General features: G+C 44.6%; 2 protein-coding genes across 2 annotated transcripts; both read right to left on the reverse strand.

Moving 5' to 3' along the window:
- Positions 1-1918: 1918 nt before the first annotated feature.
- Positions 1919-6012, reverse strand: TMED9 (transmembrane p24 trafficking protein 9). Its single transcript, XM_056858417.1, has 5 exons — positions 5862-6012; positions 5469-5569; positions 3209-3334; positions 2927-3073; positions 1919-2345 (listed from the first exon to the last, which is right to left on the reverse strand). The coding sequence occupies exons 1-5, from the start codon at positions 6010-6012 to the stop codon at positions 2196-2198; spliced, it is 675 nt and encodes a 224-aa protein (XP_056714395.1). The 3' UTR covers positions 1919-2195.
- A 2831-nt stretch (positions 6013-8843) lies between these two features.
- Positions 8844-15415, reverse strand: LMAN2 (lectin, mannose binding 2). Its single transcript, XM_056858425.1, has 8 exons — positions 15247-15415; positions 13892-14010; positions 13593-13710; positions 12017-12096; positions 11663-11824; positions 11283-11397; positions 10568-10687; positions 8844-9249 (listed from the first exon to the last, which is right to left on the reverse strand). Exons 1-8 carry the CDS (start codon positions 15383-15385, stop codon positions 9089-9091), a joined length of 1014 nt encoding a protein of 337 aa, XP_056714403.1. The 5' UTR covers positions 15386-15415; the 3' UTR covers positions 8844-9088.
- Between the last annotated feature and the right edge of the window lie 1948 nt (positions 15416-17363).

Raw genomic sequence — 17363 nt, forward strand, 5'->3', positions numbered from 1 at the left:
ACTACCTGAATTAGACTAATGGCTTTTGATATGTTGTATCCCTCAGTGAGTACAGTTCAAAACTGATTCGTCTGAATCTCAAGTACATAAGCCTGGTGAAATTTGAACTACACAAGTGACTGCATTTGTTCCTTGCAAGTAATCCCTGCCTTTGCTAAACTATTGTGCATTATAATTGGGCATCAAAACAAATTTCTTTCTTGCATTCAGTCAAGGGAAAAGAATAGTTACCTGCTTACAAGCGGAACCAATTTATATAGAGCGTGAAACCTAAAGCTGAGCAAACAATATATTATCCTCTCATCTGCTACCATTAGTCTCAAGAAATGCAAATGAAAAAGTTTGAGGTCTGTATGACAAATATAAACAAAAAGGGTTTTTGCCCTATCTGTTGCTTGTCCTGTCCTTGTGAGTGTGTCAGTTTCTCATGACCTGACAACAACAGGCCAGGTAAGCTCTTGGCCAAATCACTAATGCTTAAAACAATGGAAATCACAAACAAATCCTTCACTCAGGTCCTTTAAATACTGTACTTTTGCTCTCCTCCTCTTCCCCACTACAGTCACAAATCTTGGGGAAGAGCAATGAATGAAATCCCTGGAATAATCTTTGAATGCCATCTATACAGTACCAGTTTGTTGAGTGCTTAGAAATTAATTTAAGGAAACAAATCCCAAGGAGACTTGAGCTGCAATATAAAGCAAACTTAACTGGAAGGGTAGAAAAGGGCAAGTAGTAGAAAAGGGCAAGAGTCCAGTAACACCTTAAAGACTAACACAAATATTTTCTGGTAGGGTATGAGCTTTCGTGAGCCACAGCTCACTTCTTCAGATATCTGAAGAAGTGAGCTGTGGCTCACAAAAAATATTTTTGAAAATATTTTTGTTAGTCTTTAAGGTGCTACTGGACTCTTGCCCTTTTCTACTACTTGCCCTTTTCTACTACTGCAGACAGACTAACACAGCTACCCACTGTGAATTAACTGGAAGGATGTGAGTTCCATTGAAATCAACAGGCATTACTTCCAAGTATGTATGATTAGGACTGAGTTGTTGGAGCAATAGGAAACAGGCACATCAAATGTTCCTGCTGTAAAAGAAGCATTTTGTAAAACAAACCTTACAACTACTTAGTAAGCTTATAGTAGTGAGGAAATGGAAGTACCAAATCTGCCAAAAGAACAGTGGCTGCACTTTTACATTAAAAGCTCATTTAATTCTGACAAGCAATGGGAGGAAGACATAAGGAAAATCAAGTAAATTTTAATACTTAGCTCCTGATGAATATCCCAGTGGTTATCACATTCCCCTCTCTCCCTCCATCCCCAACATACACACAAAGAATTTTAGAAATATCCCAATATTGCCCCTTAGCATAGCAGGTAATCACAAAATCAGTCTGCATTCTATTCACATTATGAATACACAGGACAGAAGACTGAGCAGTAACTTCAGATTTCTTCATTTAGCACTTTCTCTTGGAGCAACATGCTGGTGGTGGCAAGAAATCAGAGCCCATAAAAGTGCAGGGGGACTCAAAACTGGCATCATTTTCTTGGCATTGACATTTTGAAATGCTGGCTAAAGAAAGTATCCCAAGTGCCCTGCACAGAGGAATCCAACTTAGAGGATGGTGGTGGAAAGTGCCATCAAGTTGCACCCAATTTATGACAACCTCATAGGGTTTTCAAGGCAAGAGATAAACAAAGTTTGCCATTGCTTGACTCTGCATAGCACCCCTGGACTTCCTCAGTGGTCTCCCACCCAAGTACTAACTAGAGCCAATCCTGCTTAGCTTCCAAGATTTGACAAGGTTCGGTTAGCCTGGGCCAACCAGGTCACACCCTAACTTGGACAAGAGACCCTTTTTAAGCAGGACAAATGCTGCACGTAGGGTCCTTCCCAAGAATTCTTCAAACAGTATTAAAAAGTTCAAGGTGCCTCAGCAGCAAGCAGTCCCCAACTGTCTGGAGAGAATAACGCCTTGTAGGGGCCAACACTGCATTGGAATCACAGGAGGCTGAGATGTGGGAGTAGTGGGAGAGAGGCAGAGAGAGGTAGATGACACGGATCCTGGCCAACAACTGTCTTGTGGAAAGGATGATTGAGGAGAGAAGGAGGACCAGTGCAAACACCTGAAGACCTGGGAACTGCTCCTGTGTAAGATGCAGGCCTTTTGCTGACATCACCACTCTTTTACACCAGCTTCTTGGCCTCAAAGAAACTTTTGAGATGCCTCATCTGCCAGACTCCAATGGCTACAAGGATGAGGGTCTGGACAATGGACCACCAAAGAACCCGTTGGTTTGTGCTCTCACTGGTTTGCCGGAAGCGCTCCTCCCGCCACTGAACAAAGAAAAAATAGTAATTCAGGATTCTGCCTTTCCGACTCATGACCTAAAGCCAGCATAGTTTATTGGACAGGTGTTGGGCATGGAATGTGGAGACCAAATTTCAAATCCCTCAGGCATGCAACTCATTGGGTGACCTTGAAGCATTTATTATCTCTCAGCTTATTTTACCCCCCAGGGTTATTATGATAAGAGCAGAGGGAGAAGCAAGACCATGGATGACACTCTGAGCTCATTGGAGGAAGGGTGGTATGATGATGGTAGTAATACCAACAAATGGGCTATTCTCCCAACATGGCCTGAGTCAAGGACACATCGAAACCAATGAGACACAGTACTGGCTGTGTTCAAGAACTAATGCTGCAGTCCTTATTTATTTATTTATTTATGCCATCAAGTCACATTTGACTTTTGGCAACCCTGTAGGGTTTTCAAGGCAAGAGACATTCAGAGGTAGTTTGCCACATTTCCTGAACAAGCAGAATCACACAAAGCCATGTGCATTGCCCACTTCCCTTCCTAGCTTTACATCACAGCACAAAGAATACTGTTGGTGGCCTGCTCAAGGCCTCTTACCCTCTGGTAGTTCTGCTCTTTCTGGATCTGCTCTATCTGCTCCAGAAGCTGGCGCACACGCAACTGCAGCTCACTTAGCTTGTCTTTGGCAGCAATCTCAGCATAATCATTGGCATGCTCACCAACCTGGATGTCAAGGTGGACCCTCTGAAGTGTGATTAGATAAGACAGAATAGTTAAAAAAATGGTATGCACATACTCATCAGGGCAAGATGCCCCATGAGCTGTTTAGCAGGTAAAACTGAGCACATACCACCCAGATTATCACACAGAGCCTCTTACCAGCATGCCCCCTGCAAAGAGCGAAAACTTGGTGGAGTTGGAATGCAGGCAGATCTGATGGTCTCCAGGTGTGTGTGAAGTAAAGGTGAACCGGCCCTCTGAGCCATACTGTCGGGACAGCACCACCTGCAAGCAGAGCGAGCATAACATTTTCATGCTAGTTTACACAGATAGGAAATCTTAGGAATCCACAAGCACTCCATTTCATCTGCCATTCATTCTCTTCACATTTTACATCAGGAGCAGAGTGGTTAACAGCTGCTCTGCTCCTCCCCTCTAGCCCTTGGAAGCTTAAAGGGAAACTATGTCCTGGAAAAAAGCATTTGGGGAGAAACTATTTCTACTAAGGCCAAAGTTTTTACCATGTGCCCTGCATCTCCTCTCCCCTGTAGATGACAAGTAGACCTGTTCTATTTGATGGAGGGTTGTTGTAACCTGCTTTGAGTCCTCATTGGATGGAAGAAAGTGAGATAAAAGTACCCAAATAAATAAAACCTGTTGAAGTCCCAACTTACAGCCCATGCTTAAGGCTAGTGAAACATTACAGTCCATCTCAATCAACAGCATTGTGCCATACCTTTCAGGCACTATAAACCCTCTACACCAGCGGCCTTCAGCAAATTAGTCAGGACCCTTAGGTGGGTTGCAGAGTCCATCTGCTGGGCTGCAGGTCCTTCTGGAGTAACTTTTTTAAAGCTACTTTTTGGAAGGAGATGCTCCTACAACAAGTGTAGAAGAATGTGTGGCTGCCCTTGGAATAGTCTTCCCAGTGACATCAGGGACCTGCAGGACCTTATAGAATTCCTCAGGGCCTGTAAAATGGAACTATTCCACCAGGCCTATAACTGAGGACAGCCGCGAGTTATCCATCATTGCTGGCCTCCCCATCCTCCCCCCCACCTGTCACCGGTGGGGTGGGGTGATCTGCTGTAATCCAGTTCCATAATGGCAACTGGTTTATTTAAATGCCATCCTGCTGTTTAATTAGTGTGATATTATATTTTTAACTTGATGTTTTATGGTTTTTATGTGATTATCCACCCTGAGCCTGGCTTGGCTGGGAATTGAGGATGGGCTATAAATTGAATGAATGAATAAATGTATAGGGAACAAGGGTGTGATGCCTCCTGCCTCTCTTCACACACACATGTTGAGAGGAGCAGCAGTTTTTGGAAGGCATTTAATAGATTTGGACAGTCAAAGGGAAATATTTCTTTACTCAACAATTGATTAAATTATGGCATTCGCTGCCAGTGGACATGTTGATGGTCATGAGCATAGATGGCTTTAAAATGGGATTAGACCGATTTAGGGAGCATAGGTCCATTAATGGGTTACTAGCCATGGTGACTAAAGGGAACCTCCATATTCAGAGGCAGCAAACCTCTGAATATCAGTGCTAGGAGGCAACATCAGGGAAAGAGGTTCTACACCTTGTTGGCACTCCAGAGCAATTGGCTAGGCACTGTGTGAAACAGCACGCCAGACTAGATGGACCACTGATTTAACTGAACAGTACTCTTATGTTCACTCTGCCCTTGACACAGAAGTTTCTAATGCTACTCTACTCTTCCTGTCAAGTGACTATGATGACAAGTGACTTCCTGTTATGTGTTTGCAGCTCAGTAGGACCCATGCTGTTGTCTAGGGGTTAAAGGTGGGTCCTGGCTCTGGGAGGGCTGAGGAGCACTGCTCTAAAGGACTACACAACAGACAGAAAGTATCAAAAGATCAGTATTTCAGGTCCATCACTAAATGCTATAATAAATGCACACAATTGTGGTAGAGTGATAGGCTTTCCAGTTTACCACATATCATTAAATTATTACCTCAGAAGCTAGGCTTCTTTAGGGACCAGGGGGATAGCCTCACGAATAGCCAGCTGTGTATCCACAGTCATAACTGGCAGCTTATCATGGGGCGACAAACATAAGCTGAAGACTGCAAAGAAGATTTCTGGTACAAAGTACAGGTGGTAATTGAAAGGAAGTTTCCATCTTTGGACAGCCATCACCACAAGCATCTATGCAGTGAGTCTAAAATATTGCTTCCACACAGAGTGAACAAAGTACTGCATATTTAGCTCTGCCTCTTTGCCCAGAAGCCAGTAAAAAAACAATCAAAACAAGGACTTTCACTGTACAGCAAAGAAGCTCCAAGAGGACACTTGAAGAACAATCTGTTCTGTAATCCTCCTCTCACATACACAACAGCCCTCGGACTGGACAAGGCTCCAGGACACACCCCTGGGCCCCCATACCTTTTCATCAGGATCCTTCACTTCCACGAACATGCCTAGACCTGGAGTGGCAGGCAGGTATTCCTCCCTTTGCTTATCATACAGCTGTGTCCGGTAATTCCCTGTGTTGCAGAAGGAATCAGAATGAGAACAGGTGAGAACCACCAACACGGATTTCTATGCAGGACTACCACCACATAGAGCTTCTTGATACATACCTCCCTCTCCCCATCTTAACCACCGCTTCAGTGCACACTTTCTGTGAAGCAGCCCCTTAAAGCTTTATGCCCCAACGTCATCCAAGGTCCCCAACCAGACATCCTATATAAGGGCCCCTCCCAGGACACCCCTCCCCCCGCGCCCACAAATCAACCCCATTCTTCTTGGACGGTCTTCTCCTGTCTCTGTGCGCACCGATGACCATGGTCTCGTCCGGGATCTCCTCGATGAAACACTTGCGCTCCGTCTCGCCCAAGTGGAAGTAGAGACCCCATGCGGGAGACGCGATCCCGGACACCACCAAGAGCTGCAAGAGCACCCGCGGCCAGCGCCCGACAGCCGCCATCGCACCACGCCGCCTTCGTACCGACCCCTCCTACGCTCCAGCCCTCAAGCCACGTCATTGCTAGGGCGGGAGGCTCACCCTCGACGAGGGAAACTACAAGCCCCAGCAGCCCTGCGAGCGGAAATGACGCAGCCAGCGGGAAGCCGGACGGCTCAAATAGGGGCGGGCGTTGCATGATAGGCGTAGGAGCCGGAGCGTGCAAACGGAAGGCGGTGCGGGTGTGCCACGCCAGCCCGGTGAATGAGACTCGCTTGCAACCGCATTGCCTGTCAAGCTCTCCTACTCAGTCGAGCAGCTACTGTCTAGTATTATGTTCCGTCTATGCATTATGATCCGTTTAGTATTAGTATGATCCGGCCCGAGTTAGTGTTTCCCTTATTTTTAAAACAGAGAATTTATTTATTTTTAGTACAGAGAATAGGCAATGAAAACCCCTCGGCTACAAGAGGATTATTGGTAGTGGAGTGAGTTATCAATGCCTTTCACACAGGGACTGGATTTTGTGGTTCCCCCGTTTCTAGTGCAGCTTTGGCTGCAGGTAAAGTGCAGTGGCAGCTGCGAAGCTGCCACATGGCAGATGTCCCTGCCCCAGTCTCCCCAGTAGCGGTCATTTCCATCCCCTGGGCAACTACGGCTTTTCATTTTGAAAAAATAAGTTCTAGAATATCAGTATCGCTATATCGTTGCAACAACAGGTATAGATTTCTCCGAACGGCCAGTTTTCAGTTTTTTAAAAAAGCCTCTAGCAACTTCTATTGTGAAGATTAATCGTTCCCCTTATATCTCCACAAGGAAACAAGCTAACGAAAGCTGAGAATTCAGTGAACCTGCGACACCTCTTTACAATGGCATATTGATATATTCTAGTGCAGATTTCAAAGAAAATTAAAAGCCTGGATGGCTGCTGTTTGGGCAGGAAAGTTGCTTTTCTGGTTCATGTGGTAGCTATTTTCCCTGACCCTACCTAGGTCAGGGAAAATGGCTGCCACGTGAACCAGAAAAGCAACTTTCCTGCCCACATAGCAGCCATTCAGGCTTTACTGCAGTCCTTTCCCAGAACTTTGGAGCAAAGCAGGTTTGAGAAAAACGAGAAAAGTCAGGTAAACCCCTAGAGGTGAGTGAATGCACCATAATACTATGGGGAAAGCAGGAAAAAATTCCCCAAACCATTGATCTGAGTGTAGATAACTAGGAGGGTTGTATGGTGGGGGCGATATCCAGGGAGAAAAATTAAAATGAAAAATACCTGACCACAACGTTCCCAGCAATTCCAAAACATTACCTGGAAGTGACAAGGGTATCTCTAGCTAACATTGCTAGAGCTACCCTTGTAACTTCTGGGTAGCTTTCAGACTTCCTGTAAGTAGATGAGGCCCTTTTTTTCCTTTTTAATTCTTCACCCCAGGACAGTTGCCCTCCCCAGCCCGTTTCTGCCCACTGAGCATTGGTGGGCATGGGCTGAAATTAGGGTTGCCAACCTCCAGGTGGTGGCTGGAGATTCCCCCCCCCAATACAACGTGATAGAAATCAGATCCCCTGGAGAAAATGGCTGCTTTGGCAATTGGACTCTATGGCATTGAAATCCCTCCCCTCTCCAAACCCTGCCCTCCTCAGACTCCACCCCCAAAATCTCCAGGTATTTCCCAATCCGGAGCTGGCAACCCTAGCTGCAACTATCTGCAGGTTGCCCGCCGTAAGTGGGCAAAGGGGAACCCTTCAGATAAGCCATGTGGAAGACATCTTAAAGGATAAATAGTCTGGACTAGAGGAACACTCTGGCGTAATTTTCTCTCCCCTTATCCCTCTGGCAATTGTACTGCCTTTGCTCCACATTTTGTACATTTGCTTGAAGTTCAGTAGAATTAGCTTACAACTGGCCCTATGGCTCCCAAGCCCTAGAGTAGATCACACCATTGCATGCTTTTTTCAATCTCTCTGGTAAAAGCTGATGCCATTAGACTTGGTGGGCAACTCTGTACTACTATAGGTACAATTCATGCTACTCAAGTGGGAATTTAGGGGCAACGCTGTTATCGTTGTTTTCCAGGAATGTGAAGAATGGTAACTTTATTGTTGTGAAGTGAGGTAAAGTGCATTAGAATACAACAGCAATGAATAGAGGCACTTCTTGATTGAATCCCATCCATGAAGACAAGTTTGCATCGTGCTCAAACCCAACAAGAGCCTTATCCCCTTAACTACATTACATCAAAGGTTCCACAAAAAAGCCACTATAATTGACTCCCCCTCCCTTCCTTTCATCCCCAAATTAATACAGACCAGCAGCTCAAGTCATTTTCCACTTTATTCACATAGCCTTTCTTCCACCGATCACCCTGCACGCACACACAGCTTTGATGCAGAGCAGTCTTGTCACTGGAATCACAACGATGCTTAGTGAAAGCGATCAGAGCTGGGTCTGAACCTCTGAACAAGCTGTAGCGCATATTTCACAGTGACTGGGGAAAATTCAAGCCCCTTCTCTCCCAAACCAAAGCAGTCACAGTTTCCATCACCAAAAGGGAATAATCAAATCTGATGGTCACCAGTTGTTTTGGTGTAAGTTAGTCTCACTCTCTGCAGAAATGGCCAACATTAAAAGTAAGTTCCAGGGCCAAATGAGACAACAAAATACATTCACTTCAAAACACCAACCTTGGACTAGGTTTATAGGCCAAGCAACAGAATCTCCCCAGAACGTTGGCAGGACTAGAGAAACACTATCTTCATCAGTGAAACATCCAGTAGGTTCTAGCTGGCAAGCAGAACCATGTCCCATGGAGGAGGAACATTTGCCACTTCTAAGCTCTAACCACAGGGCTGTAGTCTTTTTTTAAAGTGGGGCTGATGTTCTGAACAGCAGTCTAAAAGAGGAGGGAAATGGGCTCCCATTCTTGATTGTTTGCCACAGGTTGTCTGGCTAATGTGGCCAGGAAAAAACAAAACAAGATATGAAAATAATCCATATATTTCTCTGAAAAGAGCCTTTTTAGAAACGAGAGTCTATACAATTCCCCCTCCCGCCCTCCCCTGTAAAAAATGTTCCAAAGTGCCCAGAATGTAGGCCAGCTTCCCACTAGTAAAACCGTTTGTTCCGCTCCTGCCGTTTCTGGAAGACCACAGCACCCACCACAGCGCACACGATGATGCCAAGCAGAGCACAGAGTAGCAATAGGAACACCTTCCAGCCTGTCAAAGGTCCACTACGGAAGTTTCCTGTTGGATCATCCACGTTATCTAAAGAGGGGGGAAAGGGGGGGAAAGCACTTAGGAAGTGAGACATTTACAGCACATACACTCAACAGGAAATAATCTAAGGCATCCTTAAGCCATAAGAAGCTGAAGAACCATAATGATGGGGTTCAACTGACCCCTGCTGACACAATAAAGAATTTAGATATTATACTGGACCCATCATAATTCCTACAGAAACAAGATAATGCAGTTGCAAAACATGCTTTCCTCCAACTTTATTTAGCCCAGAGGATGGCTCCCTACCTCAACTTGCCCAATTTGGCTGTTTGGATCCATGCCACGGTAACCTTGAGACTAGGCACTCTATATTGGTCTGCCTTTAAAAGTCAATTGAGAAACTCCAGCTGGTACAGAATGCCATGGTTCAGTTATTATTGGGAGTTAGGTGGAGCACACATATTCCACCTATTCTGCAGGTGCTCCATTGGCTACCGGTCAGTTACTGGGTTCAAGTCCATACTAGTTATTACATATAAAGCCCTTCATGGGCTTGACCCTCATGTCTCCAGGACAACCTCTCCTGCCATGCTCTGCCACAACCGCTTTGCAGATCTGAGCAAAGCCTTCTAAAGGTACCACCCATCAAAGAGGTATAAACAGCCACCTGTACCTAAGCTTTCTCTGTTGTGGCCCACTTTGTGATATGGAACAACTTGTATTATTCCACACATTGTGTAAAACCAAACTATTAAGGGGGATATTTTAAGAAAGAAAATAGGCTTTAGTATAATGGAATGGTTCAGGAGGGTTCTTTTATAAAGGGAGTTTGAATGAAGCCTATTGCACTTGTTATTACATATAGTCAATTTTGCTGCCCTGTCTTCTGCTTTAGTAATCCACTCTCCGCATTGTTTACGGTATGTCATGCCTTAGACTGCTTTTTCCCTGTGTATTGTCTTCTAATTATGTAATCTGCCTTCAGTCTCCGTGTGAAAAGCAGACTATAAAGTAAATAAATACATCAATCTATCGTAATAGGATTAAATTAAAACAATGTACTACACACACACACAAATACATCCCTACACAAGTTTCCTTAGATGTTTGACTGAGTTCAGTAGGACAGAGTTAATGGAAAGTATGCTTAGGATTGCAGCCACTGCCCTGGCCTGCAGAAAGCATTGCTCAGTGGAAGACAGCCATGTTTTCATTTCAGTCTTTCAAGCCAAGCATTGAGCACTAATCCAGGAGAGTTCATCCTGACTATTTAGCACTCACTGCAGAGATAGGGGATGCTCACTTGTATTGGAGGGTGATTTCCCAAATGATTCACAGAGCATCAAGAGATCACGGAACTCACCTTTGGGTGACTTGAGGAGGCTGGTACTGGGTTCAATCTTTGTCCAATCAATATTCTCTTCTTCTGGTGGATGGTCCACCATCAGCTGGAACAACTTCATTGAGATGATGTCATGATTGTCTAGGAAACAAAAGGTCAAGTTGCAACGTTGCAGTTGAATGTTTGTCTCATGCTTCGGTTCTGAGTCTGGCGGCTGGACCTAGAGCTGGGCAGAAGATCAGCCAGCAGAGAGGAAAGACCTCCTTGACCATTAGTAGCCTCTCCTCCCTTTCCTGTTTAGTTTTTCTTTTCTTTTTGTGCACTCCATGAGGGGTTGCCATTAGTTAGTTGTAGCTTGATGGCACTTAATTATTTATTAATTATTAACTGCATTGGGTTCACATGGGGAGAAAAGCTGTGTGTAAATATGCTAATACATGGTTTTGTTTTTTGTCATCAAGTCGCAGCCAAGTTATGGCAACCACATAGGGTTATCAAGGCAAGAGATGAGCAGAGGTGGTTTGCCATTGCCTGCCTCTGCATAGCAACCCTGGGCTTCCTTGGTGGTCTTCCATCCAAGTACTAACCAGGGATGACCCTGCTTAGCTTCTGAAATTGGATGCGATCGGGCTAGCCTGGGCCATCCAGGTCAGAGCTGTTTACCACAGTCTATTTCAGGGGTCCCCAACATGGCAATGTGGCCCATTCCATATCAGTAGCCAAAAAAACCTCTCACCAGACAGATCTCCTGTACCAGCAGAAGCCCCAAAAAAGTAGCCAGTGGGTAGCCGGACTCCTGCAACATCAAAGCAGTTTTTCCATTCATTTTTGTCTTCCACATCAGTCATCACCTGCAAAATAAGTGTAATTTTGGATGTGAGCATCAATCAAGCATGTGCTCTCAGCCACCTAAAAAAAGATCAACACAGTTCAAAACAAAATGAATCAAGTCAACTATATTGGATAAGCTAGTCTTGGAAGTTCACCACCACTCCACTTTCCACCCATCAGTGATTACAAAAGTAGTAATAATGATTCAGCTTGGTCATGCACATTTATTATGAAAACCCACACACATATAGCTAAAGCAACTCATGCACATAAATGTCAACTTACTGTCAAGCGGCCCCGAGAATAGCGTACAGCCAAAAACGTGTCATGATTTTGGTTACGAAGATCAGCTGTGCAGCCTGCCAACTCTGTCCAGCGGCCATCTTTACCATGATCATAGGTCAGGGATCCATTGTTTACCATGGCAGAAATGTAGGGGAATACTCGCTGCATAAGAAAGAAAATGTAGTTCAAAATCTTTACCATGATGCATCTATTTGGCTCTTATCCGAAATATTTCAGAAACCTACATATAGAAGTTTGTACAATGCACTCCACCTGTATATTCCTACTAGTTAATACCAGAACTGAGTTTACAAGTAGAAATAGCTCTCATAGCAGGTTCTTAGCACTACTCACCTCTGTAGCCTCATCATTTGGGTATGTGTCCAGGAAAATAGCCATCCCATGGAAGTTATCTTTGCTGCCAAACACAGGGCCTAAGGGAGGCAAGGAAAAGAGAACTTGCATTCCTGTGCCTTGAGACAGCTAGATTTACCTATCTAATGGGCAGAACACTAAAGATCACATCCCTGTTGTCTGTCTACAGCAGTGGTTCCCAACCTTTTTTTGACCAGGGACCACTAGGACTTTTTTGTTCGGTGCAGGGACCCCAAGGTTCAAAATAAAAATTCCGGGAATTTGAAAATAAACTTTAATCATAACTGTTAGTTAAACATTAAACTTAGAATTATATTTGAATATATATATTTTATAATAGAGAACTTTTAATTGAAAATATTAATTTATTATGGGTTTATAACTTTGTTTCGTGGACCTTAATTTAGTTCTCGCGGACCCCTGGGGGTCCATGGACCCCTGGTTGGGAACCAGTGGTCTACAGCATGGGATGACAACCTGCAGGCTGGATACAGTGAAGATATTTCCCCTAATCTACCCTTACAGGAAAGGCAAAATTCAATCATATCCAGGAGACTGGGCTCCTGCCCTCCTGTCCGCTCACTGCTGGGTACACCATTCAGGAGCCAGATGCCTCCACCCAGCACAATGCAGGAACTACCAGGAAAACAGACAGCCCATTAGAACTCTCACACCTCTTGGAACTCACATGAGTTTGGGGAAAAACACTGGTCCTGCCTGGTCACAGGAATTAATGGGCAGCCAATGAACTATTGTTTGTCTGTCATTTTGCAAGTGGGCTGGAAGAGGCAAGGGCATAGCCTGGGCGAATGATGAACCCTGCTGCACTTCAATTCTGAGGCCTTTTAGGCCTCCATAAAATACTGTTATTATCCCAGCCTGCACCAATATTGCCCCATAATTGTTCGGTTCATCACTGGTAAAAACATATACATTAGCTGCCCAGTTAAAAGCACTTGGATATTGTAATCTTTTAAAGAAAAAAAATCTCATATTTTCAAACATGCAGAGGAAATAACTGTTGTGGAGAATACTCTGTATAGCTTCTGGAACAGCAACTGCTGTGGAGAGGCATACACACAGTGATACAGAAAAGAGTGGGTATCATCTAATACGTATGGATTTAGAGTTCAAATATCTGCTCAGCTCTGAATGTACTAAGTGGCCTTGGAAGCAAGTTATTATGACAACTTCCATTGTTGTCAGCAAAACAAGAATATAATCAATCTCAAAGGAGTTTTTGTTATAATAGAGGAAATAAAAAAGAGGAATCATATGCTACATTTTCTTCAGCAATGACCAATATGCACCATGGATAAAAATAGCCAAACAACTGACAAACAAGTTCGGAATACTTTAGAAACATGGACAACACTTTCCATTTAAGTTTCTTAACAACTTGCTACGAATGCCTAGTAACTAAGCTGTACTACTTCAAATTTTAAGTGTGGGCTCATGAAAAGCTCTTGCATAAAAAATCTTTCTACATTTAACACCCCCAAAACATCCAGGAAAAGGTTTAAATCACTTTGTTATTGTGGTTTCAGCAAAGTACCTGGAGTAAGGCGCTCCCGGGTGTACCACAGAGCAAATCCATCTCCATGTAGATTTTTCTTTCCTGCTCCATGGATCTTGAACTGGACATGGAGCTCCCAATCTTTTAAGAAGCAGGGCTGAAAGACAGAATATAGCAGCACTTGGAAAAATGGTCATAAAATCCTTTAAATAGAAGGCTCACACACTTTTAGTAACTGTAAACAATTTTATTTCCACTAGAACACTAAAAAAAGATAGAGATGGGTTTATCTTCTGGTTACACTCCACCATTTCCTTCCACATAGCAACTACACTCACCACTCGGTTCCAAATAGAACCCTCCTTGCTCCGTTCATCAGGAGTCAGTCGAATGTACTGGCTTGTCAGCATTGTGCTCCCTTGAAAATCCCAGAGAGGCATTGAACTGGAGCCAACCCCTAAAACACAAAGAGAATACTACTGAACTCACGCTTTGGAGAAGGACATATTAATTTATCATTAAAACCACAAAGGTAGCCAGGATTCTCCTTCTCTTAGTTTTATATTCAGCAGAAGTAAATCTATTGTAAGCTTGATGGGAATTTGGAACTCACCAACTTATAACAAGTTATTTAACTGAGCAACAGACTTTCTTCTGATTCTAATAAGCTCTGAATATATGTCTGCCTACTGTACACAAAAACTGGCCTTAGCTCCTGAAATGCTCAGGGGAAAGGTGGGCATGTAAATATTTAAGTAAGTAATAAAAACAGAACCCTCTTCCCCTACTCCTTTGTTACTGGCACTCATTTAATCAGTACAGAGTTTTTGTATTCACGATGCAGGCTATCATTATTGTAATCTTCTTTCCACAAAGACAAGAGTTTCTGCTACTAACACTGCCTGCACAACTCTTCACACAGGAGCAGGCAAACAGCCTCAATATTACAGCCTGAAACGACTCCTCTCCCCTCCATTTTACAAGAAGCCCGATGAAGGACTCTGGGGAACGCAAAAGACTGCACACTGCCATTGTATCATTTGGCTGGTCTTGGCAAGGACTTTATTTTCTGGAACAGACTGTCCTGGAGATTTAAAGAACCTCTCTAGGTTTGTTTTGAACTTGCTATACTTCGTTGGTTCTTGTAGGCTATCCGGGCTGTGTGACCGTGGCCTTGGTATTTTCTTTCCTGAGGTTTCGCCAGCAGCTGTGGCAGGCATCTTCAGAGGAGTAACACTGAAGGACAGTGTCTCTCAGTGTCAAGTGTGTAGGAAGAGTATTATATAGTCAGAAAGGGGTTGGGTTGAGTTGAATCATTGTCCTGCAAAAAGTATCCAAGGTAATGTGCTAATCATTGTCCTCTGAAGATGCCTGCCACAGCTGCTGGCGAAACGTCAGGAAAGAAAATACCAAGACCACGGTTACACAGCCCGGATAACCTACAAGAACGAATGAACTCTGACCGTGAAAGCCTTCGACAATATTTTGCTATACTTCCTTAGGAAGGTGTGTAAGATGGCCGGTGGTGTCCTCCGTGGCCCTTTGGGTTTCCTTCCTGCTCACTACAACGAGTGCTGCATCTCTTCCCTAGGGCTCAAAATAGACTGGACTTTAAGAAGGGACGCGAAGTAGGTCAAGAGAAGGGAGGAAGGGGGGGGGATCGCCCCGCTCAGCGCCTGCCCGCCGCACGCACCCTGGTAGGGCTTGATCAGCGAATGCTCCCGTTTCAGATGTTCGCTGTTCCCGTCTGTGAGCTCCGCGGCTCCTGGCGGCGCGGGCAGCGCCAGGAGGAGGTGAACAAGCAGCAGGAGCGACAGCCGCGGCAGCACCATCCTAGCCGCTGCGGTCCGCGCAGATCCACCACCACCCTCACTCCCGCCTGCCTCTTTTCTTCCTACTTCCGGTTAACCCTATGACCCGGAAGTCGGCATCGCGCAAACGGCAACCAGAGCCAAGAGAAAGCTTTCCCGTCTGGTCTCTATGGCCGAAAACTTTCCTCGGACGCTACAGGAATAGGGCCAGAGTGAAACGACACGCGCCCCGACTTCCGGGATCGTGGGGAGCCTCACAAATCTTTTGTAAGAGGCGTCAAACGCGTCTGCTCGCCAGTGGCTGGCTGAAGCTCTTCTGTTGCAATCGATAGGGCGGGAGGAAACGGCAGGGTTGTTACAAAGCGGACCCCCCGTTTCTGCCTTTCCTCTCTCCTCAGCCTGCCATAGTTAGGCTGTTAGCTCCGTTTGCAGCCTACTTCTCAACTTCAGCTACCCCCTTTTGAGAATTATTACAAATGTTAAACACTTAAAATGCACGACACAATTCATCTCTCCGATCCTGAAGAAGGAAGCTTGAGCAGAAGCCTTTGCTGTATTGGGGGACGGAAGGGCACGGTGGACCTAACTCGGTGCCTCGGTAAAGGCAGGGATTTCTGACTGCTGTAAGCACCTTTTGTCCTTACACTGAGAGAATGTCAAGATTTCAAAAAATAACCAGGAGCAGCCGATCTGCGTGCAAAATAACGAGTACTAGTACTTTCCTATTTTCTATGCTAGCAATAGCTGAAATTTAGACGAAGCACAGGACGTAGGCGCAGGAGAGCCAATCAGGACGAGGTTTTTTTTTCAATTTGTCCAATAACAGGAGAAGAACTGCTCGGGCGAAAATTTAAAGTCTTGTGTTCTCAGGTTATAGGCGTGGAATACAAATCCATGCTGGGTATGGAACGTATATTTCATAAACAAAGGAGATGCCCGCCTCAAGGAATCTGCAACCTAGAATAACAAATTTGAATTTCAGTTCGGTTTTGCAGAAAGAGAAAGTGGAGAGGTGCTTTTTGTAAGTTACAGAAGCAGCATGGAGATTGCAGATGGGTAGCTGTGTTAGTCTGTAGGAGCAAAATAAAGCAGGATGGAGACCAGTACTACTTAAAGACTAACAACATTTATTCTACTATAGATTTTCATGAGTCTTGAGAGCTCACTTCCTCATCATGGAGATTTCCCCCCCTTCCCATGATGTTGTGGTAACAATTTAAATACCTGGGTTCTGCCCTATGCATCCGTTGCCTGGTGGAGTGGGATAGGTGGTTAGGATCCATGTGACTTAAGGCTGCCAGCCTCCAGGTGGGGCCTGGAACTCTCCAGGCATTACAACTGATGTCCAGGCTACAGAGATCAGTTCCCCTGGAGAAAATGGATGCTATGGAGGTGGACTTTGAGGCATTATACCATTATGAGGTTCCCTCTCCCCAAATTATGCCCGCCCTAGACTCCAGCCCCAAATCTCCAGGAATTTTTAAACGTTGAATTGCCAAGCCTCCCCCCTAACTTGGTTTGGAGGCCCACTTCTGACTGGGTCCGTCTAGTTTGTGATCTAGAACTAAATGCCATCTTGTTCATAGTATTATATGATTAGTGAATTTAAAAATATGTTTTAATATATATATTTTAATGTATGTTTTAATTGATGCTTTATTATTTGTTGTGGCCTGCTCTGAGCCCGGCTTGCTGAGAATGAGAGCGGGATATAAATCCAATAGATAAATGAACCCAAATGTGACTCCCCTTAACCAGAGAGTTGTGGAGCATTAGACTCTACAGCGTGCATTGTGGGATGAACAAATAAATGGGAAAACAACTTCTGGGCCACTGCTACAATGCAAGAGCAAGCCTCATCTTATCTTATTCATACACATTTACTAGAGTTGCACATGTGGTTTTTCAACTCAGAGGAGAAGCCACTATCTGGAAAGATCTTGTACAGCATGGAAACTTGTGTGTTGCCTCTGGATGAGCACAGCTAGTTCTCTGCACA

Source organism: Euleptes europaea, chromosome 1 (genome assembly GCF_029931775.1).
Source record: "Euleptes europaea isolate rEulEur1 chromosome 1, rEulEur1.hap1, whole genome shotgun sequence".
Lineage (NCBI taxonomy): Eukaryota > Metazoa > Chordata > Lepidosauria > Squamata > Sphaerodactylidae > Euleptes > Euleptes europaea.